This window comes from Neolamprologus multifasciatus, chromosome 15 (assembly GCF_963576455.1).
Source record: "Neolamprologus multifasciatus chromosome 15, fNeoMul1.2, whole genome shotgun sequence".
NCBI lineage: Eukaryota > Metazoa > Chordata > Actinopteri > Cichliformes > Cichlidae > Neolamprologus > Neolamprologus multifasciatus.
Window position 1 is genome coordinate 7,364,092 of NC_140453.1, and position 25,717 is coordinate 7,389,808.

The following is a 25,717-nucleotide window of genomic DNA, read 5'->3' on the forward strand; positions in this document are numbered from 1 at the left end:
ATAACTACCTGTTTAATATTGTGTTGGTCCCTCTATTGCTGTTGCAGATCCATCGAGGCGTGGACTCCACCAGACCCCTGAAGGTGTGCTGTGGTATCTGGCACCAAGGTGTTAGCAACAGCTCCTTGAAGTCCTAAAAGCTGAGAGGTGAGGCCTTTCAGCCTTTTTGTGGGTTGGCCTTGTTTGTCCAGCACATCTCACAGATGCTTGATCAAATTTAGATCTGAGGAATTTGGAGGCCAAGTCAACACCTCAAATCTGAAATATCTTTGCTTTGTGGCAGGGTGCATTATCCCAGTGAACACAGTTTCCTTCTTCCCATGGTGGATACTGGTGCCAGGTGTTACCCAGCTAAGCGAACCAACACGCACAAGGACATTGGTGTAATCTAAAAGAAAACATGATTAATCAGACCAGGCCACCTTCTTCCATTGCTCTGTGGTCCAGTTGTGATCCTCACTGCTCATTGTTTTCGCTTTTGGCAGTGCAGAAGGGTAGGCACGCACTTCCTGACTGGAACAAACTGTGATGCATTGTGCATTCTTACACCTTTCTATTAGAACCAGCATCACCTCTTCATCAATCAATCAATCAATCAATCTCACCCACTAACAGTTGCAATGATGAATATAATCAGTGCTATTTATTTCAACTGTCACTGCTCATATTGTTATACTTGATGTATATTTAGAGTGCCTACAATAAACATACTCATTATGTCAAATGGTAATTTCTCAATTGTTGATTCATTGATGTGTATGTATGTCTTTATACTGTTTTTTATATTGCTAAGTAGCTTGATGTATAACAATGCAACCTATGTCCAAAATAATAAGCAACGAAATATTTCAAATAACTGGTACAGAGTACAAACTGAGGTATTTGCATCCAAAACATAGCTGTATAGAATCACAAGGTCATATAAAGTTGTAACATCATATAACCATTTAAATAAGACATTAAACCTGTACTACAATAAAATACTTGATAGAACATACCAAGTTACATTCTCCTATCCATTCAATGGTGGTGGTGGTGAGGGGGGTTTAAAAGTATTAGTAGTCATGTTCTGTGGCACCCCATGGCCCCCATCTAGACATGCCCCTGTTGTCACAAGCAAGTCAAATATGCCATATGCCAGTTTTTAAGGCTATTTTATTTAAGAGTGAGCCAACTGTCAGAGTTTTTTTTTCTTATTATTTTAGTGTACAAACTCTTTTGTACACTGAAGAAACACATCGTACAGAAGGGTTGCTAACATCGTCATTTGACACGGCAAAATTGTAATTTTTAGTCAGCTTAAGGCATTGCTATTGTTTCAGTCCTTGCTTCCATAATGTATGACAGCTTCTGCTTTGTCTCTGTGAGATTTAAAGGGCTGTAAAGTGGCTTCTAATATGTTCAGAGACAGCCAGGTCGGTGCTTTTAATGGTTTCTAGCCTTTATTAGAAGCTGTAGGAGGGACTTGCTTTCTGTTAGGAAATAACACAAGGGCAAGTATTCTCCACACAGAGTCTGACAGCAATTTATGAACTAGTTATGACATTTTATCCCACCGGTTTGTTCAATAGTCACTAAATGCAATTCACTCATTTGTTTTCATGGGCACCGTTTGTAGTGCTTCTGAAGGGACCTGAGAAGGTTAAACTGTTTTTGCGCTTTTATTTGCGCATTTCATGCATTCACAAAAAATGCTTTCAACTGGAATACAAGAAGTGCTGCTATCAAAAAAGGGAAATTAATATCCATGCATAGAAACAAAGAGGTGGCATTTGGTTCCTATTTCATGCTCTGCAGTGAGACCGGCAGCTGTCACTTCATTTAAAATATCGTTGTAGAAGAAAAGAATATAAAGATCTGAATGACTCAATGTTTGATAGTTTCAAAAATAGTTCGTTTTTAGAGCATTTGTTTTCCTTACTGCAGTCTAACAGTGACTCCCTTCAAAAGAATTGCATGGCATACTTCCTATGCTCAGCCCACCTGTCAAACTGCTCTGTTATAGCACGCTAGTAACACCCTTCCTAAGCTTACGGTGTTATTGGATTCGTTATTTTCCTTGTTGTGCAACACAGTAAAGGCCTCAATCTGTTGTTTTCTTTAAGCCCGTTGATAAGGAAGTGGACTCCTTCTCTTTTCCTCTTTCAAGCGAGAGTGACCTAAAAGACGGGATGAGGCAGGTACGTGCTGCAGCACAATAGCCAGTAAATCTCTCCACAGCAGCCACACTAGAGCCCTGAGTGCATGGTTATGGAGGGAGGCTAATCAGCTTTTGGCAGATGGGCTAATGTCCTTACAGTGGCTGAGAGGGGGGCCTATATTTAGTGTCCACTCTCTCCTGCTTAACAGGGGATAACAGTGGCCCTGTTCTTCTTCTTTCCATAGCTCATCCATTGCTGCTTAAATTCACCAAGAGACCAACTGAGGCAGAGATGAAGGGAAATGAGTGAACACAGAATTATCATAATAATAATAAACACCTAGATTGAGAACTGTAATCTCAAGTGACTCAAAATAGAAGAGTCAGTAGTTATGCACATCAGAATCTTTTCAAAAGCAGCCATGAAAGCAAAAGGAAAAGATAAAGAGGAGAAAACATAAGCAGAGTGTCAAGTAGAGAGACAGAAGAAAGGAAAAAGATGAAAGACAGAGTTGAGTAACATTTTCTTTTCCACTGTCAGCAGGGAAAGTGACATCTGGAGGCTGAGGCTTGCGGGCATTAGAGTGATGCAGACCTGGAGCCAATCCACTCAGCAAGTTACCATGTGTCCCTGGAGACCTGGGCTCTGCTGGTAGTAAGGTTTGTAAATTCGTGATACCTGCTTGCCGTTTCAGATTCACTTAAAGCTAATTAGCTTGGCAAACAGTGTGATGACGTTCGTTGACGCTCATCTGTGACGTCTCACTGAGGGGAAATCCTTCACGTTCAGCTGTTACTTGCTGGCAACAAGAGTCGTGCACTTGTGTGGATGTGCGGGCACTTCAGAGCATTGACCTAATGAGGACTTTTCTCTTAATGTCAAAACCTGGACACCAAATCCAAATGCCAGAGCCGTTTACCTCGGCTAAACTAAAGTTCAAGGTGGTGAAACGTCTAATAATCATCATTCAAAGTGCTACTGCGGCTGGTAGTGTTTGTGATAAGAAAGAAAAATCTTAAAACATCTTATGTCCAGTGGGCTCCTTTTGCTTTTAATTAAGTTGCTGCACTTGAACACAATCATCAGATGTTTATTTTCAGGTTCAAACAGGATTGCTGTTGAAAACACTGAAAAACAATGAAACAATCTTTTTACAGCAACAGAAATCCACATGGAACAGCTCAGAGCAGAACGTACAATGAACATGTGTAAATGTAAATCTCAACCACTGTATTCACCAGAGCAGGTCTCCATCAGCCAAAATTAATACACAGAAAAGCACCTTTAAATTCAGTGACACAGCCTTGTCTGCTAATTCGTCTGAACACAAAGTGTACAAAAATAGAGATCGATAGAAAAATAGAAGATCTGACTTGTTTGAGAGAGAACATTCTGAGTGAAGCGCAGTGTTAAAAACTGGAAATGTACTTCTGTCACGTCACGATTGTTATGAAAACTCTACTTTAAATCTCAGACAAAACGCTTTAATGCCTTTCAAATATCCGTGCATTTTCAGTTCTACTTATCTCATTATTTCCTCACTGAGACAAATTTCAGCAGCTGTTAACTGTGTTCTCCTCTGCTGGGCCCGAGCTCGGTTACGACACCCTTGCACACACAAACCAACTTCCACTCCTTTGACAACTTTAGAGCTTGTAGCTTGTAACACAATTGTTCTCTTTTTCTGTTACATGTGGTTTTATTTTAAAGCAGATACATTATGGCAGAATGCATTTGAACTGCATACAAAATGTCTTTATGCATTTGATAAAAAAAATAATTAAAAGTGTTTTAAATCTTTTACAATTTTCCAGTGTAATTTTTAGAAAACTGATCGCCCATGTTTCAAAACTTTCTGTTAAACATGTGTTTGTTACTCAAAGGTACCTTGTAGAGTTTGTTTGATTTTTGGAGCTCTAATAGAGCAAAATCTTTGGTTGTATCGTGCATGTGTATGAGAACATGCATACATGTGATGTCATGCATGAGGTCCAGGGCTGGCCATCTGGCAGAATGGGCACTTTTCCTGTAAGCCAATATAAGCATTTGCATTTGGGTGGATGCACCGGTTTTTCAACAACACGTCAGGAAAAATAGTCAGCGTGCCAAAATGGGTAGGAGTAAAAGGGAAGGCACTTGTGGAGAAAGCCGAAAGCCAAAACACAGATGCTAAGTTTGTCAAATTAAGGACCTGTGGGCCATAGTAGATGATTGTGGTGGCAGGTGCTGTGAGAAGAGGCCCAACAGCCGGACAGTAAATGGAATAAAATCTTGCAATATGGAGAAGCTAATTTAATTCAGCATTTTATATAACACTAGTTGACTTGGCTTTACTTCAAGGCATTTTCATATTGCAAGAATGCACAAGAATCCCGCCGATCAGACAATCCTCTACAAGCAATCACTTGGTGACAGTGGAAAAGAAGAACTCCCTTTTAACAGGAAGAGAACTCCAGAAGAGCTAGGCTCAGTTAGAGGCGGCCATCTGCTGCAAGGAGGGGAAAAGGGGGAATAAAGATGAGCACAGAGAGACAACTAACAATGGGCTGGCTTCTTAGCACTACATTATAGCATGAGGCGATGATACTCTGGATTCAGTGAACCAATCAACACGGACCCGTATTGATGAACTTGGTAGACAAGATAGCTTTTTTGGAGTATTGCTGATAACATTGCAGTTAAATTATTTTGGCAATCTTTGGTCAAATTAATTCGGCTAGTATTTTCACGAATGATGGTGTAGCTTCCTAGCTTGCCAGTCATCACACCAATGTTATAATGAAATCCATATAATTCGTAATTCTATGAAAGATGTTATGCCAACAGATAAGACTGCTGAAACAGTCACGTAAGACAGTGAATCTTTAATTTTCTTCCTGTTGAGCTAAAACCATCTTTAAATGTTGATAAGTTGTCTCAGTGGAAAGTTTTGGTTATTTTTTGTTAGCCAGCGTTTATCATTAACAGCGTTTTTAGGCAGTGAGCTTGCTGTTACTCTTCTTGGAGCTGACTTTGCCTTGGCTTTACAGTTTATTGTCTACTTTCTCCTTCTCTCCCTCCCACACACAGGATGTCATTTGGGATTTTTTTTAGGATTCATTGCAGAAAGTCGTGCATTTTTGCAGAGCCCCCTTTATGAAGTGTGCAGTTCCTCTCGCTTGCTCTTCATTCCCTTTTCCTCACTACAAACTTTTAGTGTTTTACGGGAGCATCACAGTTGATATACAGATTCAGGGGAACGCAAAGATGGGTAGAGAGTGACATGATTGTGGTGGGCCAGTTTAAGTGAAACTGCTGGACCTGACCTATTTCTCACAGTTACGTCCTGATGAGATTGCTGCAGTTGATTTCATGCCATGAACCCACTTCAGCTTTTTAGACCTTAGGGAAACAGTGTAAACAAAGACAGAAACTCCACAGGGTGCCTTTAAGTAAGCTTGAGTGGTACATCTGAAAAATCTGTTCTTTTAATTTGCATTTCAGTTTGCATCTGGCAAAGTGTACAAAAACACATGAAAATGTGTTTTAATAAGACCATATTTTGAAATGCACAATGGGCATACATTTCTTTCTGTCACATTTCACCCTGCACATGAAATAGGTTGCTATACACTCCTTCACCTTAATTTGCAACACATCTCTCCTTTTAAAATAACCATGCATTATATTTTTATAAGCATTTTTTTAGACACTCTTGCCACCCACCTCCTAAAGATGATGAGATTATGTTGGTACTTCCTCTTTGGTAATCAGGATGTGTACTTATCCAGCAGCACTGCTGATAAGAGCATAATCTTGAACCAAACACTGTTAAAAACATCAGGTGGTCCGATACCTCCCTCAGTGTTAGAGACCTTAGTCAGCATTGGTAAATTTTCTGACCATCAGTACATTCATAATCATTTTGAAAATGTCACGAGACAATTCAATACTACTCTAAGATAAAGAATGACAAAAAACAACTCTTCCCTTTAGGCTTTATCTAGGCACTTAAAAACGTATTCCTGTACAGAAATAAAGCATGCATTGTTTTGTTGTTGGGTATTTTTTTTGTTGTTTGTTTTTTTGTTGGTTTTTTTTGTTGTTGTCAGAGTTCAGAAAGAAAAACTTGAGTAACAAAGCAGATCTTTGGGTTGTAAACAGTACTCACTTCCTTTTTTTTTGCAATTGTCTTTGAAAACAAAGTTCCAGTCACCCACAAACTCAGTGCAGACGGTAAATATGTGAATGAAAACATCTTCTGCGTCCTTTGCTGCTCTTTGCTCTTTGTGGCCATTTGTGATCTCATGTTTTGGTTTGCAATGTGAAGAAGATGTGCTTATTACACATGTCAAAACCCACAACACACCAGAACACTATCCTGTCCAGGCTATTTATGACTCAGAGCCTCAGCGACGGTTTGATCTACCAAACCCTTGAACTGGCAGGCCAGCCCCACTCACTGGCATCTCTCCCTGTGTGCTCACCTCCTGCTGTGGCATCCTAACCCGGGGGGAAAAACATTTCTTTCTCTTGCTGCTTTGGTCCTGATTCCTTGCCTTCATTTTCTTGCCTTTCCTTGATTCTCTTCTTCCTTGCCCAATCTTATCTCTTGCTTTCCTTTTGTCCTTTCCACAAACTTCCGTTCTCAAGGAGGAGATTTAAAAAAATCATCACTCCTCCCTTTTATGAGTGGGAGGGAGTCCCAGCACTTACACAGTGGTGCATGGACATAAAAAAAGGTTTAGTTACAGGGCAACCAAGTGGCGTACATGGGATGCTGCAAAGAAGCAAGGTACTGCTGAGGAGGAGAGGGTGGGCATGAGTAGACAGGCTGAACCTGTGCTACGTAATAGTTGCTGAAGTTGCCATCAGAGACATATGGAGCCGGCTGGTAGAAGCAGGTGACATTGGCAGCATTGGGTATGGCATTCTGCTGGACCAGAACCCGAAGGGCCAGCGACGAGATGAGGCCGAGTGTCTGACGCCTCTCGTGGCCCATCAGGCACACAGTGCTCTCTTGCACCACATTGTACAGCGTGGCAAGGTAGTCATACTTCCTGTCCTCCAGGTCTACAAAGTGGTTCTGCAGATAGGACTCCAGCTTTCTCCTCTGCTCACTCACATCAGGAAAGTCTATGAAGAATCGCGAGCACATGTAGCGCTGCAGCAGTTTCATCTCGGCGTCAGAAGCTGCACGGAAACCCCGAACCAGCAGGTGGCAGTACTTCAGCAAGCCCCCGCCGCGTATCTCCTCGGGGCTCCTCGTGCAGATGAGGCGCTTGCGCAGGTGATCGAGGGCGGTGGGGAAGTCACCATAGACACTTTCCCCAAGGATGGTGGGGTGGAAAGTTGCAGCCATTGGGTGCTCCGAGCACTCGTAAAAGAGGAGGAGCGAGTCCAGGCGGATCTGGAAAGAGTCCACGCTGAACTCAAACTGCCGGCGAAGAGAGTCCACAAACTTGAGCTCCACGTTCTTGCCATGGTTGTTGGACAGTGAGATAAGACTCCAGCGATCTGAGTCGTTACACACCTTCACCATCTTCTGCACATAAGCCTCCTACAAACAGACAAACAGACACAAAGTAAAACATGAAAAGTTTCTACACAATAGGAATCATGATCTTCAAGTAAATGTCATATTTTGCAGGCTTTAACCAGCACACTGAAATCATCAGTGAAAACTTAAAGACACTGTTGGACTAAAGAGAGTGGACAACAAGGGTTTTATACCTACTTTATATCCACACTAGAATTCTATATGCCCTCTACCTTTTTTTATTTGTGTGTCATTAAGAGCTTACAAAAAGCACTGCATTATAAGATGAGTAACTAATTGCATATATCAGCTCAAAATCATTCAAAAACTCGAGGACCTCCTTCAAACCCTCTCACACAGTCTCACAATCTCTCAACTCTTTTGTTTTTTTTCATGTCCTTTTCACAGCTGTGGTAAAGTGAAGTTCTTGCAAAAAGTTTACCAAACACTTCTTCTTTCTCTGACCGTGACCTGCTCACCAGATGAACGACTGCATTCTGGGTCAACAATGGAGATATAATGTGTTTTGACAATGTGTTTTGACAATGTTTAAAACCAGACTTAGTTTGAGCAACAACTTCACATTAATGTGCACCAGATAAAAGTCTCCGTCTGGCCTTTTACTCATCATGTTTTGCTGATCACATCTGTTGGTGGGCCATTAGTAGCCTGGGTAGTCCTTGGTATCCAGGTAACTGAGGGCCGACTGATTAATGTGGATCTGACTCCAATTGGATTAGACAGAATCCTCTTTGAACTGGAAACCAACCTTTTTACTATTTGTAGGCTTATATCTCCATGCTGCACTGACATATTCAGACTTATTAGAATTGGGTGCATTATTAAATCTAAAATGTATTCAATGACTGAGAAATTTTAACAAATTCTGCTTCATGTATAATTCAGGAATCGAGTCATTTTGAAGCTCTGCATTATATGCACCAGTGCTTCACAGTTCTCATAAGAATCATAATTTGCTCCGTTTGTGAGTCACATTTCTTCATACACTACCTTTAAGGTCACTGGTGTGATCTTTTCTTTATTCACCCCCTCGGGCAAGAAGTCTAGAAGTGAGTCCAGCACTATATCTTTCACTATCTGAAACTCCATCTCCCCTTTCAGCTCGGCGCAAAATATTAAGTCCAGATCTTTCCATCCTAGACCGCTGTCCTCATGCAGGACGTAGCTGGCTGCCGATCCGTTTAACCGCACCTCCCGAACATGTATCCGCTTCTCCTCCATGCGGCTTCGGACCACCTTGACGATATCTCGTGGCTTCACCTCCAGGGTCGGGAAGCTCCATCGCCCGTGAATGGGGATGGAGCCCGTGAGGATGGTGTCCAACCGATGCACTTGTTCCCAGTTGAGCACGCTGAGGTTGATGCTCTCTCCGTGCGAGTAGCTGTCAGCTGCAGCGCACTCAGCGCTCTCGATCATGTTGACAGGAGGTAGAGGAGGATGTAAACGGCAAAACTTTCCACTAACTCTGTCCGGAGCTGCGGCATTAGCCGGAGGCAGCGTTCTGTGGAAATGACCCTTAGGAGCGGAACTCTGTCACACCAACAAGACCGTGAACGACAAAACGTCTTTACGCATGACGAAGACAACAGGTCGGGCGGCGTTGCCCTACTTCTTACATAAAGTCTGCTTCTCCAGACAAATTCAGTTCATGATCTTGTCAAGCTTTCGCTGGCAGACTGCGCGCTCCGATCCGTCTCCGTGTCTAACCTCTGGACAGCGGGTGTCAGCTGTGTCGGTTCTTTCTTTCCGTTTCAGCTTTTCGCGACGTCCCAGTAGTGCTCTGACGCAGCTATCTCAACCGAAAAATCCACTGGAGAAGTTTTACTTCTGTCTTCTTTGACTCGCTTTTTGTTTTTTTGTTACGCACAGCTTATTGCGTATCCATGCTAAGCAACTTTACGCTCCGTTTTTGTTTTGTTTTTTTGTTTTTTTGTTTTTTTTTTACAATGCGCGTTTCCGATCCCCACCTACTTTTCAAAAGCGGTGAGCGACTGCAGTTTGTCTTTTACATTTTGGCCGTTTTGGAGCTCGCTGATACTGCGTGATGCACGGAGGTCCCACTACACGGCTGCTGGAGAGGTTGTGAACAGATCGTTTCCAGTCCGAGAAGCGATGGGGCGGCTCGGTTTGATTGACAGCCCACACCAACTAACACCACCCCCTCCACCCCCTCCGCTTCCCATGGTTAATTTCAGTGGCTTCAAGCTCGAATGCTGAGGCGTGTCTAAAGAAGAATAAAAACTTTTAAATTAAAGTTCTGGCCTTCAAAATCGGGGATTCGTATCCACAAACAGTCACTTTTACTCAAAATCCCATCATTCCGGAGATGCAGCCAGCCTACACTTGTCTTCCTGCAGAGGGGAAGCCTGGTCTTACTGGTCCATTATCAGCTGCCCCCTGTTCAGTTTGACAGAAATATATGCACGTTATAAAAATCGGGTACTTAGAATTCTTTCCAACCTTCCAAACAGATAAATTTGTGTAAATTACACAAATATAAAACACTACAATTTTATTTTAGTTATGACGCAACTCATCTTATCTCCAAAGTCACATATCGTGAAACCACAATTAATGCGCAAATTTAACAACAGTTTCTGTTTTATTTTGTCCTCTTAACACCAACATGAATGTTTAATTTGAGCATATATGTGCGATGAAAGTTGTCGGTCATGTTCTTGACTGCGGTCCAGCTTGGGTATGGGCCACCGTCTCTCGGGTTAGTTGTCATAAAGAATCTGTCAGTGCGGAGCTGGGCGCGCATATCTGCGTCACTGCAGACGAGCCCATAAACCAGCTTATCGCAGATTACCCTCTATGTGCAGTGTCACACACGTTAACACCGACACACAGGAAGATGCGCTGTTAGCAAGTGCACTTTCACACATGAGGGTGAACGTATTGTTATCCAAGAATTGTTTTTGTGCATGCGCAAAAAGCTAAAACACCGAAAAAAAGGAGAAACGCGATGATAACCGTGAGCCAAGTTTTGAGTAAGACTGAAGCAAAGATCCAATAATATCTGTCAGAAAAAGGGAGGGATGTAAATATAAAAACGCTACATTTTACAGAAAAAAACACAAGATATTTGTATTTGTTTAATATCTGTTTGGTATTTTAAAGTCCGACATATGACTCGAGTGAATAATCCACGTCAGTTTACAATCTGATAGGCAGCATTGAGATCAAGTTTACTTTAACTATTCGCCTCAGTATCATTGTCAGTCGTTAATGCAGTGAAGCATATGGCAGCTGCTTTCACTTCTTTGCATTCTTGATGCATTAATAGCAGCTACTTAACATTTAAATAATACGGGAAGAATCACATTTATGTGCAAATGCAAAACTTTTAGCATTAGTGCTGCTGCTGCATTACAGGAAATACTGTGCCATTATTTCCACACTGCAAATACAGTACGTAGCTCTGTAGGTTAAGACACAGCAACAGCAGGTCAGTCACACTCGTCACTTTCCCCATTCACCATTTAGCTCAGTTTAAGCCTTACTGCTTACTGTAAAGCAACTACTTACCTGACCTTTGACCTGCCAAGTGGATGACACCGGATTGGTTTCCGATGTCTAACGACTATCCAGGATTTCAGACAGACCGCATGCCTGGCTGCTAAACTTATCTCCATATATGGAAACAAATTTGTGCACACAAGAGTATCTTGAGGTGTGCACTAAATTGTAACCTATCTGTTTATGTGTGAATTATTATTGCACAGGGCCCTCTTTCTATTCAGGAACTTGACAGTAAATGAATCAGAGAGTTTTTTTTATTAAAAAATTCAGATGCAGACACATGAAGAAATCTCGGCACCCAGCATTCTGATCACACTTAAAATGTCTTTCCATATCTTCTGCATATTCTTTTGAAATGTTTCCATGTTTTCCTATTAACCCACTATGTCTTCAGTCCCTCTATCCTTTCCTGCTCTTTGCTCCTCCTCTTTCCCTTTCCTGTTTTTACCATTACTACACGTGGAAGTTCATTAAGAGATTACAGTGAAGTAGTTAGGTGAATGTCCATCCGCTCGCTTCTTCCCACTCTTAACACCTTCTATTATTTTCATATATATCATGCTGGATCATTTTAGTATCTCAAAGATTTTCCATTAAAAAAAGAAAGAAAAAAAATTCCACATTTAACCCACATGTATTAGCAGCGTGCAGGCCTGCTGACCACCTCCAGATGTAAGATATTGAGACATTGTCCTGGTGAAGGTCACATTGACAGGAAAATTAGCCTGGCACAATTATGATGGCAGTTCTGTGAGTAGCTGCAGACATAGCAGCAGGGTGTAGTAAAAAAGTAAAATAAGCGTATTAATGTTGATAAAAGACCTCCAACCATCCGGGATATTTGCTGTTTTGGTTTTCTGGGTGTTGGAGAATCTCCTAAAATACCACAGGCTGCATGAAACTGCTAGGCTGAATGAAAGTATTCAAACCTATATGCATTTATATTGCTCCGTGTGAAAATGGCAAAAGTAACCAAAATACATTCACAAGATTCAACACCGTCCCCAGGCAGCCAGGCATAAAAACTTTAGGCTAACAAGATAAGAAGGTAACAGGATAACAGGCATAAAGTCTACTGTCTACACGGGCAGCTAAGTCAAGTGTAGGGATATGTACATCTAAATGGTCTCTGTGGTGAGCAAATGGAGCTACAGGAAGCCTGCAGGGCAACAGCATTTATCAAATAAACTAATTATGCAATTACAAGCTAAACTTTGTCACAGAGTACTTAACTGACCGTTTAACACTACTGAACATTGTTTATGCTTCTATTCATTGAATGGGAGTTAGGGGGAAGAGTTTGTGATGTGCGACAAGAGTGTTTGCATTTGTTCTTGAATTGTTATTTGTGTCACCATCAGTTCTGGTGACTTCAGTGTGTTTTTTCTTTCTTTTCTTTCTGGTACATTTGCACAAAGAACTAAATAGTTCCCCAAAGAGATTAAATAATACAAGTTTTTATGATGAGGATTATTTCCTGGAGTATTTATTTATTCTTTTGCCAGGATCAACACTACATTAAAACCTCAGTGTTGGCGCTGCTTATTGGGAGGTGTTTTAAGGTAATTTGTAATTACATCAAACTCGTTTTAGCTCATGGGCCACATGCAGCCCAGTTGGATCCCAAATGTTTCAGACCAGTAAAACAATTGCATAATATATGTGTTGAGCAGTAGGATCTAAAATTATTTACCAGAGCTAAGGCTTCTTTAAAAAAGCTGAAGTCAAAAGTAAGACACCTGCATCCCACACTTTAAACAATTTACCAGATATAAAAGGCATGAAACCTCACCGACAAGTCATATTTGTTGTCTTTATAATTCAAACGACCTGTCAAGAGATAGAAATACATTTAAATTGCCAGGCACGTTAACAGTAGAAAAGCAGAAAAGTATTTAATAACAACAATTTAATTTAAGTTGGCTTCATCGGGTGAGGGCCTCCAGCTCGCACTGGAGCGGTTCGCAGCCGAGTGTGACGCAGCGGGAATGAGGATCAGCACCTCCAAATCTGAGGCCATGGTTCTCAGCCGGAAAAGGGTGGAGTGCCCACTCCGGGTCGGGGATGAGGTCCTGCCCCAAGTGGAGGAGTTCAAGTATCTCGGGGTCTTGTTCGCGAGTGATGGGAGAAGGGAGCCGGAGATCGACAGACGGATTGGGGCTGCAGCTGCAGTAATGCAGACGCTGCACCGGTCCGTCGTGGTGAAGAGGGAGCTGAGTGTAAAAGCGAAGCTCTCAATTTACCGGTCGATCTACGTCCCTACCCTCACCTATGGCCACGAGCTGTGGGTAGTGACCGAAAGGACGAGATCGCGGATACAAGCGGCGGAAATGAGCTTCCTCCGAAGGGTGGCTGGCATCTCCCTTAGAGATAGGGTGAGAAGTTCGGCCATCCGGGAGGGGCTCAGAGTAGAGCCGCTGCTGCTCCACATCGAAAGGAGCCAGCTGAGGTGGTTTGGGCATCTGGTAAGGATGCCCCCTGGGCGCCTCCTGGGTGAGGTGTTCCAGGCATGTCCCACCGGGAGGAGGCCCCGGGGCAGACCCAGGACACGCTGGAGAGATTATATCTCTCGGCTGGCCTGGGAACGCCTTGGTGTTCCCCCGGATGAGCTGCAGGAGGTGGCTGGGGAGAGGGAGGTCTGGGCCTCTTTGCTTTGCTTAGGCTGCTGCCCCCGCGACCCGGCCCCGGATAAAGCGGATGAAGATGGATGGATGGATGGATGGATGGATGGAATTTAATTTAAGTGGTTCATCCAAAAAGAACCACTTAAATTAAATCTGTCACTGAAAACTAAAATATATAAAAAAGCTTCCTTTGCCTTCCTAAACTGCAAAAGAATCTTGTGTCTCAGTGTTTTATTCAATTTCCTATGACACTTTTTGTCTGTCATGTCACATCAGGGCCTACTGAAATATTTTGCATAAGACTTCCTGTTGTTTTGCCCACAATAACTGTTACAATTTTTAACAAACACTTCACTTTAGCACTGGTGGTGATGCAATCATGCAATTGCAGGCCACCCTGTTTCTGCTACTTAGCATGCAACGCTCAGTCTTTAGCCCGTTGCCTGATCACGTACGTATAGCACCGTAGATGTATAGTGGGTATCTGCTAATGTCGACAAAGACAAACCTCAGCAGTATATCCAATCAGTTTTAACCTTGACCTTCTGAAGTGACCTCTGTTGGCCTCAATCAACCCTAAAAGAATATGCTCAGTAGTGTAAGCCCCCTGCTAAACTCTTCCACAGCCACTAATGAGATTCATTGCACTGCTGGAGTGTAAGTCATGCAGCGCAGCACTCGGAGAAGGTCCTCCACATGGTACTGTGCTAACGACAAGTTTAAGAATTTGTTGAAAAGAGGCCCCACCAGTAAAACCACAATGAACCTTTTCCCTCCTTTTATGCATTTCATACGATTATAGATTAAGAGATTTCACGATTAAAAGTTTACATGTTTGAATTTAACTTATAGACGATGTGTTCTCTTATCAGTAAATAAAGTCACACACTAAAAAGCCGACCACAATCGACTGTGTCACAGTGTCACAGACGTGCATTGCTCAAGAAAGAAAAAAAATGTAAAATGGTGTTTAAAATAGTTCAAAGTCGTTCAATGACCATAAATATATTTTTACATATACACATTAATTGACCACATTAGACTTTTTTTGTACAAGGCTCCTGCTTTGCTTTTGGAAAAATGAAAAGAATAATGTCTGTGAGCTGAACTCAGGTGAATTTTTTAATGCAGCCCCCCCAAAAATCACAGAATAGCCCACCACCCCGCAGTTTTTCAGACTGCTTTCTTGACTTGTCATAACAAGGGCCAAAAGACTGCTCTGATAAAATAAACAGGAAGTGAGTCGCCCAATCTGTGACTCAGCTTCCTGTATGATATCGTGGTTGGAGATGTTAATACCACAGCAAATTTCTCTGATGGTTTCTGTGATGTGTAAACAGTTGTACCGCTTGCACACACATTCAGAAACATAAAATTGTGTGCATTCGAAGCCAAAGACTAAAATTAATTGGAAGTAGTGACAACATGCAAACATGTTGCAGTTTACACCTCATGAGGCCAGCCTTCCTAAAACAACTTTGATGGGTAGTCTAAAAAAACACAAAACAAAACTTGGTTTATTAGTTCCAGTTAATGATCATCAGTTCAACTTTAGTTAGAAACCGCCCTACACCGGTGGTTTCCACAGTGCACAGTGCAGTAGTACACTAAAGTGAACTAATGATTTTTATCGTATACACTTTATTCAGCCTCTAAATGTGTTGAATATTCCCAGGTTAACGTGTTTAATCATAGGGCCACACAGTAAATTCTACTGTCAGGAATTATAGAAGCTATATAGAAAGAAATGTGAGACATAAAGGTTTTTTAACTCCTCTGTAGATTGATTACATGGCCTCACATGCAAATGGAAAATTCTAAGAGAACATTACGTTGTTTTAAAATGCCACAAGCCAAAAAGTTTGGAAACAGAAATGTACCTGATGTTTTTTTCTTTAAATCTACTTTTTATTGTGACTGATCATTCTCACACTGAAGCGTCAGCAGCAAACAAACTGGACACAAAGTGGACTAATCAGAAACAGTACACATATAGGAAACTCACTCTTTGTCTGATAAATTTGCTTTGATCTCCTCCTCACATTGTTCTTCTACTTTCATGAGGAAACTGGAAAACCCCTGACAAGTCCCAGCAAAGGTCATGCTTACGCAGTATGAAGGTACCACAGCGCCATCTGCTGGACCACCACAAACAGCCCGGGCTGAACTGATCTGAGCAACTCTATTCACCCCCCCGTGGGTGGCGCTCTTTTCTACAAGTTAAAGTTCAGCGTATCTGTGTCAGTTTCTCAGTTTCCCACATAGCCGCACACGCAGAGACACATTGCACAGCTGTGCTCGGTAAACAGTGTCATTCAAGAGTCAAGTTAGGTCATTTGATCCCTTAATGCGGTGTATGATGATTCCGTTATTAAAAGCTGATTGAGTGAAATGCACTAATTAAATGCACGCAGCTATGACACAATCAAGCGCATTAGTCATCCATCTTTTGAAGCATGTCTCTTCTTCTCTCTGTTCATCATTTGCATCATATGTGCAGAGTGACTTGTTCCGTTTAAGATAGTGCTGATGCTGGAGATACTGTGGGTATCTGCCGTGGGAAATCTGCGTGAGCACTGCTGGTGTTGCATTTGATTCTAATATTGTTCCTAACCAATTAAACTTTGATACACGAGACCTGTGTCAGCGTTATTTGGTAGCTTTGTCTGCTGCTTCTCTGTGGGTCGGATGACTCAGACGACTAGTTGCACGTGCAGCAGAGGCGAATGCTTGGGATCAACCCCGTTTTGGCTCCGCAGCGTGATTCACGGGGACAAACTTTGCAGAAGTGGGAGGAAAGAAATTCCCTTGAGATATCTGTGAGGGCACATTTCCCAGATGATAATTAAGGCTTTTGATCAGCAGCATCTTTAAGTCAGGATTTCTTGCATGTGCATGTGAAAATTGAGTGAAAAATGATATTTCCATTGAGCTTCACTTTGAAGCATCTGTAACCGGTTAGCTGCCACTACGAGTGAAAACCCCTTTTTCTCCAGTATCAGTGACAGGGAATGTTGAAATCTCATATAGAGGGGAAATCGAAAAAAGAGAAGAGGACAACAAACGCACATGTGCAGTCACACCCTGCTGCTGATAGCAGTCAGTCTACTTTATAGGCACAACAAGTTAGGTTGAGGCTTATTGGTTGGGGGCTCCGGAGGAACAAAGAGGTTCTTAGTGGGAAGATCTCAGTGCAGCTGCAGGTGATGTGGCAGTAATTTTGTGCCTCGGTCAGTCATTTGGCACTTTGCTCTGTCATGAAAGGTTTAGGGTGGAGATCCACTCCTCTGCTCTTCTGAGTACGTCTTGACTGAGCAGTGATTTATTTAGGATGAGGTGTACTTTTCTCACACCCACGGAGCAGAGCAGTGGTGGGAGATGGGAGGGAGCAGGTCAGTAAAGGGAAGATAAAAGGAGAAAAATGCATTCTGGTGTGTAATTGAGGTCTTGGATGAAGACATACATGAGTGAAATACAGAGCAGGAGATGGGAAGAAAGCGTGCAGTTGGATGTCTTGGAAGGGTGGGGAAGAGGAGGTTGGAAAGCATAAACAAAACATTATGAGCAAAGGTGGATAAATGATAAAGAGAACCGGAGCCCCTGCAGACCACATGACTGCCTCACATTCAGCATCCAGCCTGATGTCACACAACACAGCTCTTCATTTACCTTACATGGGAGTGCTTTCCATCCTTACTAATACTGGGCTGTTTCTCATGTCTCTGCTTTGAGCTTTTCTCTACCTTTTTCCTCTTCCTTGTGAGCCAACTTTTATCTTCTGCCTACTCTCCCTTCCTTTCTTTGTGTCCTTCAGAGAGGTATTTATTGTATCAGAAAAAATCTGATTAAAAGAACATCCAAAAGACCCGCGGGACCTCATCCAGGTTTAACAAGCCATATAACACACACGTGGCATGATGCCTCAGTTTGTTCCTCACAGGTGTTAGTAAAAGATTTTATTAAGAAACAAAGTGTTTCTCACAGCAAGTAAAACTGATACATATGTTTCAGAATCCTTTAATGCCCTCTTTTATTCATTTGAAACTGTAAATAACTCCATCTTTTTAATGTAAATATCTTATAAGCAAATCACATGGCAGCAACCCAGTGCATTTAGATGTGTACGCATTGTGGCTGAAGTCCAAATCGAGCATTAGAAAAAGAGAGAAAATATCCAGTGACATTTAAAAACAGAGAAGAGGCCTGTCTAATGTGCAGAGGCGAATTGTTCCACATTTTAGAAACTTCAACACACAGGCGGTCCCCTCTGAGGTTATGCTTAGTTTTAGGTATGTGCAGGAGTAGCTGATCACATGACCTGAGAGAAAAGGAGGGTGCATAAGGCTGATGGTTTTATGACTACAGGGCACCCAGCGTCTGATGGCTTCTTCCAGCAGGGTATCACTCCATGTCACAAGTTCACATCATGCCAAACTGGTTTCTTGAACACAACAGTGAGTTAACTCCACCCAAATTTCCTCCCCAATCACAAGATCTCAGCTAAATTAACTGCCTTTGAGAACAGGAGATTCATATTGTGGATGTGCAGCTGACAAATCTGCATCAACTGTGTGCTATCATGCCAATATGGATAAAAATATCTGAGAAATGTCTCCTTGTTGAATCTATGACATTAAGAATTAAGGCAATAATAATAGTAATAATAAGCGACTGGTGAGTGGAGGTGTATAAGTTCTTTTAAGGAAAACAATATCTTGAGGGTAATGAGGTCAAAGTGATTACCAAAGTATTGATCACAGGGCCAGATGGAGGTTTTTGCAGTTTCTCTTAATCAGTCTATTTGATAAAGTGAGCAACAACTCTTTGGCTCTTGTCTTTGGATTCAGAAACATTGCTGAAAACCTTCCCACCACCATCCAGTGTTGTTTTCAGAAAATCTGACACTAAATGTAACAGTGATAAAGGATGTCTGTGGTTCATGTCCCAATTTCAAAGCAGCTGTGTTTTTATGTGACAGCATGTTTGTAATCTTTAACACACTGAAAAAATGGCCAGAATTCAACATTTCAGTGATCAATCACATTTCACAATCAACTCTTTCAACTATTTCTTTCTTTGCTCTTGAAAAATGTGCATTCCTGGGCTCAGATAACAAAAAGTATTCTTTGCTTTTGCCTCAATAATTGTTACAGTCTGTTTGTAATCAGAGCCTTTCCTGTTTAGGGCAGAGAGGAATAATTCAGGAAGCCGTCTTGGAGATGGAAGAGGGCAGGTGGAACTCTCTGGATATCAGACAAGAGACTGGGAGTGAAAATGTTGCACTGGAGACCGGCTGAGAAGGCTGAGATTGTTTGGGGGCTGGACTGGTGGTCAGCAACAGAAACAACCATCTTCTGAGAGCTTGATGTCTGGCCACCGACAAAGAAACTTATCAGGATGCTGAAGGCGCAAACAGTGACAAAGTCGGAGACGGGATCCATGTGGAGGCTTGGTAAAAGTTGGCCAACCTGAAAGGCAAGAAGATAGCCAGGAGCAGCCTACTTTGGATGCAGGTGCTTGGGGAACAGGCTCAAGCAACACGGGACCCCCTGATCAAGGCAACATGCGACTTTCTGTCTTATATTATGGCTGCTAGGGACAGACCTTGACCGACTCTGGCTGCTTAGGACTGCTTGAAACCTTCCAAATCAGTGTCAGGCTGCGGCAGCAGGGAAGTCACTGAAGGCTTTATAAACCCAGGCAGGGACTGTGGAGAACCCACTCCCCTTTTAGGGTTCATACACTTGGAATTCTTGGGCTGGGTCTGTGCAGAACGCACTGAAGGCTTTGGACATTCAAGGTAGGGCTGTGCAGGAGCCACTCCCACTGAAGGGTTTAGGTACTTGGACTCTAGAGCCTCGGATATTGCAAGGTACACGGAGGACCCTCTGACACAGGAAATATGGGACCTTCTGGCTCAGGTTCCATCTGAGGTTGCACAGAACCCACCAAAGGCTCTGGACACTCACATTGTTGCTGTACAGGACCCACTCTCATTGGAGGGTCTCTACACTTGGAATCCTCGGGGTGTGGCTTACTGAAGGCTCTGAATACTCAGACTCATTGGGCTGGGGCTGCACATGGCACACAGGCTCAGCTGGCTGAGGCCACACGGATCCATGTGCATTTTTGGACAGCAATCTAAGAATTTGCAGCCATGCTAGAAGTAAAACAAGGATATTCTTTTACCAACAGGATAGTCTAAAGAGAACGGAGGTCAAAAAGAAAACCAAAGTGTTGATCACAAATAGAAGTTTTGTGCAATTTGTTTTAATCTATCGATTAATAAATTGAGCAACAACCTTCACACTACTATCCAGTATTGACAAACCGCCAGTGCCATTAATAAAGTTGTTGTTTTCTGAAAATCGGACACTAAACAGTGATAAAATATGTCAGTGGTTCATGTTTTAATCTTAGAGCAGCTGCATGTTCATATGATAGTATCATTGTTATTTCTAACGCAGTCAAAACATTTCCAAACTTTAACATTTCACCAATCATTTGCACTTCATAATCAAGTCTTTCAGCTATTTCTTTCTTTGCTGTTGAGAACGTGCATTCCTGCACTCAGATAACAAGTACTCTTTGCTGTTCCGTCAATAATTGTTGCAGTGTGTTTATAATCAGAACCTTCCCTGTTTAGAGCAGAGTGATAAGAAATGTGTCTTTAATCAAAAGTAATCAGCTGATGATGCTGGCGTGTGCGCGCTGAGCCGAGTTGGACCCATACCTTCACCAGCAGCTGATATAACACCAATCCACTTCTATTTTAAGGATCCTGTGCTGAGAATTAGATAATTAGCTCATCCCAGCTTTGTCCAGATACAAAATTATTAAAGTGACATAAAGTGCATTCACTTAAGGAAAGACAGGTCACTCTGAAATACACCAGCATTTCACAATTAAATCACTCAAACTTTCCTGCCAGCTGGCTGCTGCTGTTTTTGTGAAACTCGATCATGGGAATGTGTCAAAGGCTAGTAGATAAAAAGTTAGAATCAGCAGCTGCACATGATTTCACTTTAATATTGTTCTTACTAAAAAGCTTGCGATATCTACAGTTTAAGTATGGATGTCAATGAATGCAGAAATACGCATTATTATTCATTGGCTTGATTTTTTTCCCACCTACAGCAATGAATTCACTCTCGTTTCTCTGTCCAGTTTATTAAAAATAATACCGTTTTCAGTCCACATGGAAGAAAGCAGTTAAACTCTGCATTTTAATAGCAGGAATTATTATTATTATGTTTTGTGTGTGTGTGTTTTGGCTGTTGAAAGTTTAGGATTGGAAAAAGAAGACATAATATGAAATATAAAACGTGTGATGTTTTGCTTCCAAAAAGCAAAAAACAACAACCAAAACCCCCCCCAAACAAAACAAAAAAGCACAAAAATGCAAATTCAATTCAAATCTAAAAGGTAAGAACACACACAAAGGTCACATATTACTTAAATATAGTTACACAAGTACGATATCTTCCTGTGGCCTCCTCGAGCTGCAGGGGGGAGTATTACTAAGAATCATACACTGAAGCAACTGAGCACAGGACATACAGAGGTCATGTAAGGACAGAGAAATTGCGAATAAAAATCAAGTGATGAATGAAAATCTCTGGGTTTAGAGCCAGTTGTTTGTGTGTTGGCTACTTGGATACAATAACTATATTTCCCATACAGATGGATCCAGACAGACACAAAAATGATAAAGACCGAAGAGATAAACATACAGCTGGGAGGTGGATGATTTAACTGTGTGTCATTATCTATTTGGTGTGAAGTCTCGGCTTCGCCAAGCCGTCTCCCACTGTCTCACATGGCTGAGTGAAGTTTTCTGCCTCAACCCGAAACAGTGAATCTGGCTTTTTTGTTTTGTTTTGTTTTTTTAAAGAAGTGGAAAGCTCTGAAAGCTTATAGCATTGTCTGACAGCAATGCTGAGCCCCAGGACTGGGGGAAATGCCAGACACACTGAGTTAAAGTCAGGTTGATAGAATCTAGCCCCATTAAAAGCAAACCTACCAGCAGTCAACCTCCTGTCTCAGTTCAATCACCACCATGGATTCCACACGCACTGGCTGCATGCTGGTAAACACAACTCATAGTCACCAATAGGTTTGCCAATTCCTCCCCGAGTTTAAAGGAGTGCCTTGTTAATAGAGTTATAAAAGAGACATGTGGCATGGTTTAAACCTTTAAATCTGAACTGCACTGTTTCCACAGACGTTCAGATTAGTTAGTCTCTCTTTTTTGTTGCAGCTGAAACAGAAGCAACATGGAAAGGTCATTCGCTCCACTTCCTGGTCCTAAAGCTCCATCAGTCAGAGGGTGTTGTCTGCAGTGAGATTACAGTGGAGAATAATTGTCCTCAATTTACACTGATAGCATAAATGATATGAGGTAGCATTACTTTTCAAGGTGCTAAATCTTCATTATCTTACTTACAACCTGTTATTTTGCACAACGCCCTGAAAGCAAATGCAGTTTAACAAAGTGTGCCTTCTGCACAGTAAAAATCAAAGAGCAATACCGTAAACTTTCTCCACCATTTTTCCAAATCGACATTTTGTTTCTTATTGCATCTGCTATCAATATAATACACTGATTCTTTTTTCCAAGATGTCAGGAGTTGCAATTAGTGACAAAGGCTTAATTAATCAGCTTTTTCAGCTGTTAGGAAACACTTGCAGAGTCATTATTTCCACAGAATAGAGAGAGAGATGTGTGTCCAAAAGCATGCAAACACTGAATATTACACCCACATGTGAGTTTTAAAGTAGTCGTTCGATCAAAAATGAGCAAGAAAATCAGTGAGGTTGCCTGCTGAATTTAGGTGAGAGGGCCTGGCTCAAACAGAGCGTTCCAATCTATCCCAGTGGTGTTCTGCAGGACCGAAGGTCAGTCTGCACACCAGGCTCAGAAACAAACTTCTTCATGGACATCGGTTTGTGTAGATTGGCCTTTAGCAAGTGTGCATTAAGATTAACAAATTACAAAGTTACAAAGTACAAACCATAAGGAAGTGCCTCCAGGAAAAAGAAAATCCGTAAAAGCATCTGGACAAGTGTTTCTGTTTGGCTGTATTGTGTCCATGTAAAAGGTTCAATGTGTTGGCACTGGAGGTTTTTCTGCTACGTAAACAGCGTATTTGGGAAAGTGATCTTATGATTAAATGATTTTCACCAATTTTTGTTTTGTGAGATTTTGAGACTTCAATTTCAATTTCATCAGCAGCAGAAATAAATTGCAAATTGCATTTTTAAGTAATTTTAAAAAATGCCCGATGTAGCAAATTAACTGAAATAAAAGTCATATATGGGAACAAATTATGGTGATGTTTACTGGTGGTTTAATAAACTCTCCATTTTCAAAGATTCTTATTTTTCAAAAGCTTTCTAGCAATTATTTCAGGCTTTAAGGGGTTAAATTTGTAAGGCATTTTGTTTTTTTTAATCAAACTTTCACTAGCAATGCTATGGATACAGGTTTTATTATTTTGGTGACCATCCATCCAGCCATTTTTTCCCCATGTGTCTAATTCAGGATCTAAGTGGACTCTATCCCAGCATTCAGAGGGAGGGAGACGGGGTCTGTCACAGGACTAACACCAAGGGATAGACAATCATTCACACCTTTGCATTTATACATGCAGTCATTTTAGAAATGCATGTCTTTGGACTGTGGGAAGAAGGCTGAGTACTCAAAGAGAACCCACAGAGGCCTAAGGAGAGCATGAAGATTTTTTTAGTGAAACATGAGCAATTTGAAACTCTGAGACAAAGGGGAGTACATGGGTACTGTTTAGCTTAACAGAGCAAGAGGCCAAAAAGCCTAAGAGAGCATTTCATGCAAGCATAAAGAAGTCATCCTCAAACCTGGTTTGCAGCAAGTACTCACTATCTTGCCATGCATCACTTTGCAGCTTTTTAGTTTTAATTTCTTTCGTGTCCCATTGGTAAACACATGGTGCTCAGATTTCTAATGCACATTGCTGAGTGACAGAATAAAGAAAAAGAGCAGAGAAAAAAACAAGTGACCCTTACTGTGGAAGACAGAATAAATGCTAAGTATGCACCACACATTTGTGCTGGAATGGAGAAAACATGTAAAGCATGTACAAAACAAACAACCAGTTCAAGGCCCACAACACAAACACACACACACACACACACACACACACACACACACACACACACACACACACACACACATTTAGAATAACAGAACAACAAAATCCTCCTCCTCCTGTTGGAGCGCTAACATGATGACAGAGACTGCACATGTCAGGCTGTTTATGAGATCTTTGCTTATTATAGCAGTGAGACACAGATGTTTCCTGATTCAAACATCACCACATGTTGTCACAATTATTTGGATTTCAGGTTGCTTTCAATTCAAATAACGATAAAGGAGAGGCAGAGTTTGTGCAATAAAGACAATTCAACATTTGTAAATTTTTGACATTTTTGTACGCGGACAAAACAAAGTATCTGATCTTAACATTTCTGCAGGTGATTATGTCGGTTAAGTTCCTTACGTTAATTCAGAGAGACAATTCTTGCATGTTTACTTAGAATGAACTGTTGTGTAGAATTAAAAACAAACTAAACTGAAAAATATCCCATTGACAAAAGTAAATTATGTCTCTCTTGCCAATCAACCACGGTGTAGTTTTGAGTATGTGAAAATGTATATGAAGTTATGAAGTGCTCTTGTAACAGCAGTAGTTTAAAAAGTTTTACTTTTTAATTAAAAAAAAAACTTTTTTGAAGGACAGTTATAGCAAATTGAAGTTGTAGTAATAATGCATTGCAGAAGTGCTGATATTATGAAATAAATAAAGATAATATTTTTAGTGTTACTTTTCTTTAGGCCACAATATCTTTTTAAAAGTAAATATCGATTAAAATACAAGATTTCTATATAAAATTACATCTAAAGACTCTGTGTACACTGACGTAATCATAATTTAACAATAGTTTGTTTTAATTATCAACCAAGTTATTGATTTTACAAAAGTATTCTGCCTGTTTTATGTGTGTGATATATTATTTTATTATAGTAAATGTGGATTAAAGATAAAAGATTTTTAACATAAAATCCCCAAATAAAAACAGTACTTTTTTGTCATTTTAAACTTGATAAATTGCATTAATTTATACATTAACTGTAGAACGCTAACGCTGGGTGATTTTCAACCGAGCAAATTTATTTACATGATTTTCAGTATGTTGCGTTTGGCTAAGTGTCATTGGTCCCTGGATAGCTTCAGCATTGTCTTTGAAGTCTTTGAAGGCATGGGTGTTTCCCGACCCCAACGCCTGGTTTTTTGTGTTTGGGTGATTATCACAGTCTATAATGATCTCTTTATTCGGCTCCACGTTCAGGGAAAGGTTGTTGTCGCTGCACCGCTTGGTCAGATGGCTCACTTCACTCCTGTAGTAGGTCTCGTCATTGTTGCTGATGTGACCTACCACACTTGTGTCATCTGCAAATTTGATGAAGAGGTTGTAGCTGTGTAATGGGGTGCCAGTTGTTGCAGGAGGGCATGCAATGAGTTGGTGTGACAAAGGAGGATGGTGGGGATAAGGTGAGATGGATAGAGTCAGATAGGATCAAATAAAAATGAACATTATTAATTTAGATGCAGATCCTTTTCTTAATACATAACATGACACGTAACAGTTAACTTCCATAACCTTTTGGTAAAAAAGGATTTAGTGTCTGCTTGAAAAGACTGTCCCTCCTCCCTTTAAGCCCTCATTAAACTTTGTGGAGCCAAGAAAATATACACCTATTTGTCCAGAACAGCCCTTCCCTCGGCATGTTCTCCTCTGAGACTGCAGATTGCAGACAAAAACATGTGAGCTAAGCTGTCCATTGCACC

At 41.3% G+C, this 25,717-nt stretch overlaps 1 protein-coding gene and 1 long non-coding RNA gene across 3 annotated transcripts; one reads left to right on the top strand and one right to left on the bottom strand.

Annotated features, from left to right (window-relative positions):
• The first annotated feature begins 760 nt into the window (after nt 1-760).
• On the top strand, nt 761-4,650 carry LOC146501450 (uncharacterized). The gene is made up of 2 exons (XR_014869426.1): nt 761-2,180; nt 2,682-4,650. It is a non-coding gene; the product is annotated as an uncharacterized LOC146501450 (long non-coding RNA).
• Nucleotides 4,651-6,167: 1,517 nt separating this feature from the next.
• LOC146501451 (terminal nucleotidyltransferase 5A-like) lies at nt 6,168-10,378 on the bottom strand. Of its 2 annotated transcripts, none has more exons than XM_085133317.1 (2): nt 8,668-10,378; nt 6,168-7,677 (listed from the first exon to the last, which is right to left on the bottom strand). In XM_085133317.1, the coding sequence occupies exons 1-2, from the start codon at nt 9,094-9,096 to the stop codon at nt 6,865-6,867; spliced, it is 1,242 nt and encodes a 413-aa protein (XP_084989443.1). In that variant the 5' UTR covers nt 9,097-10,378; the 3' UTR covers nt 6,168-6,864. The 2 variants fall into 2 exon arrangements, with proteins under 2 accessions (XP_084989443.1, XP_084989442.1); XM_085133316.1 differs by having other exon boundaries at nt 6,168-7,680; nt 8,671-10,376.
• Between the last annotated feature and the right edge of the window lie 15,339 nt (nt 10,379-25,717).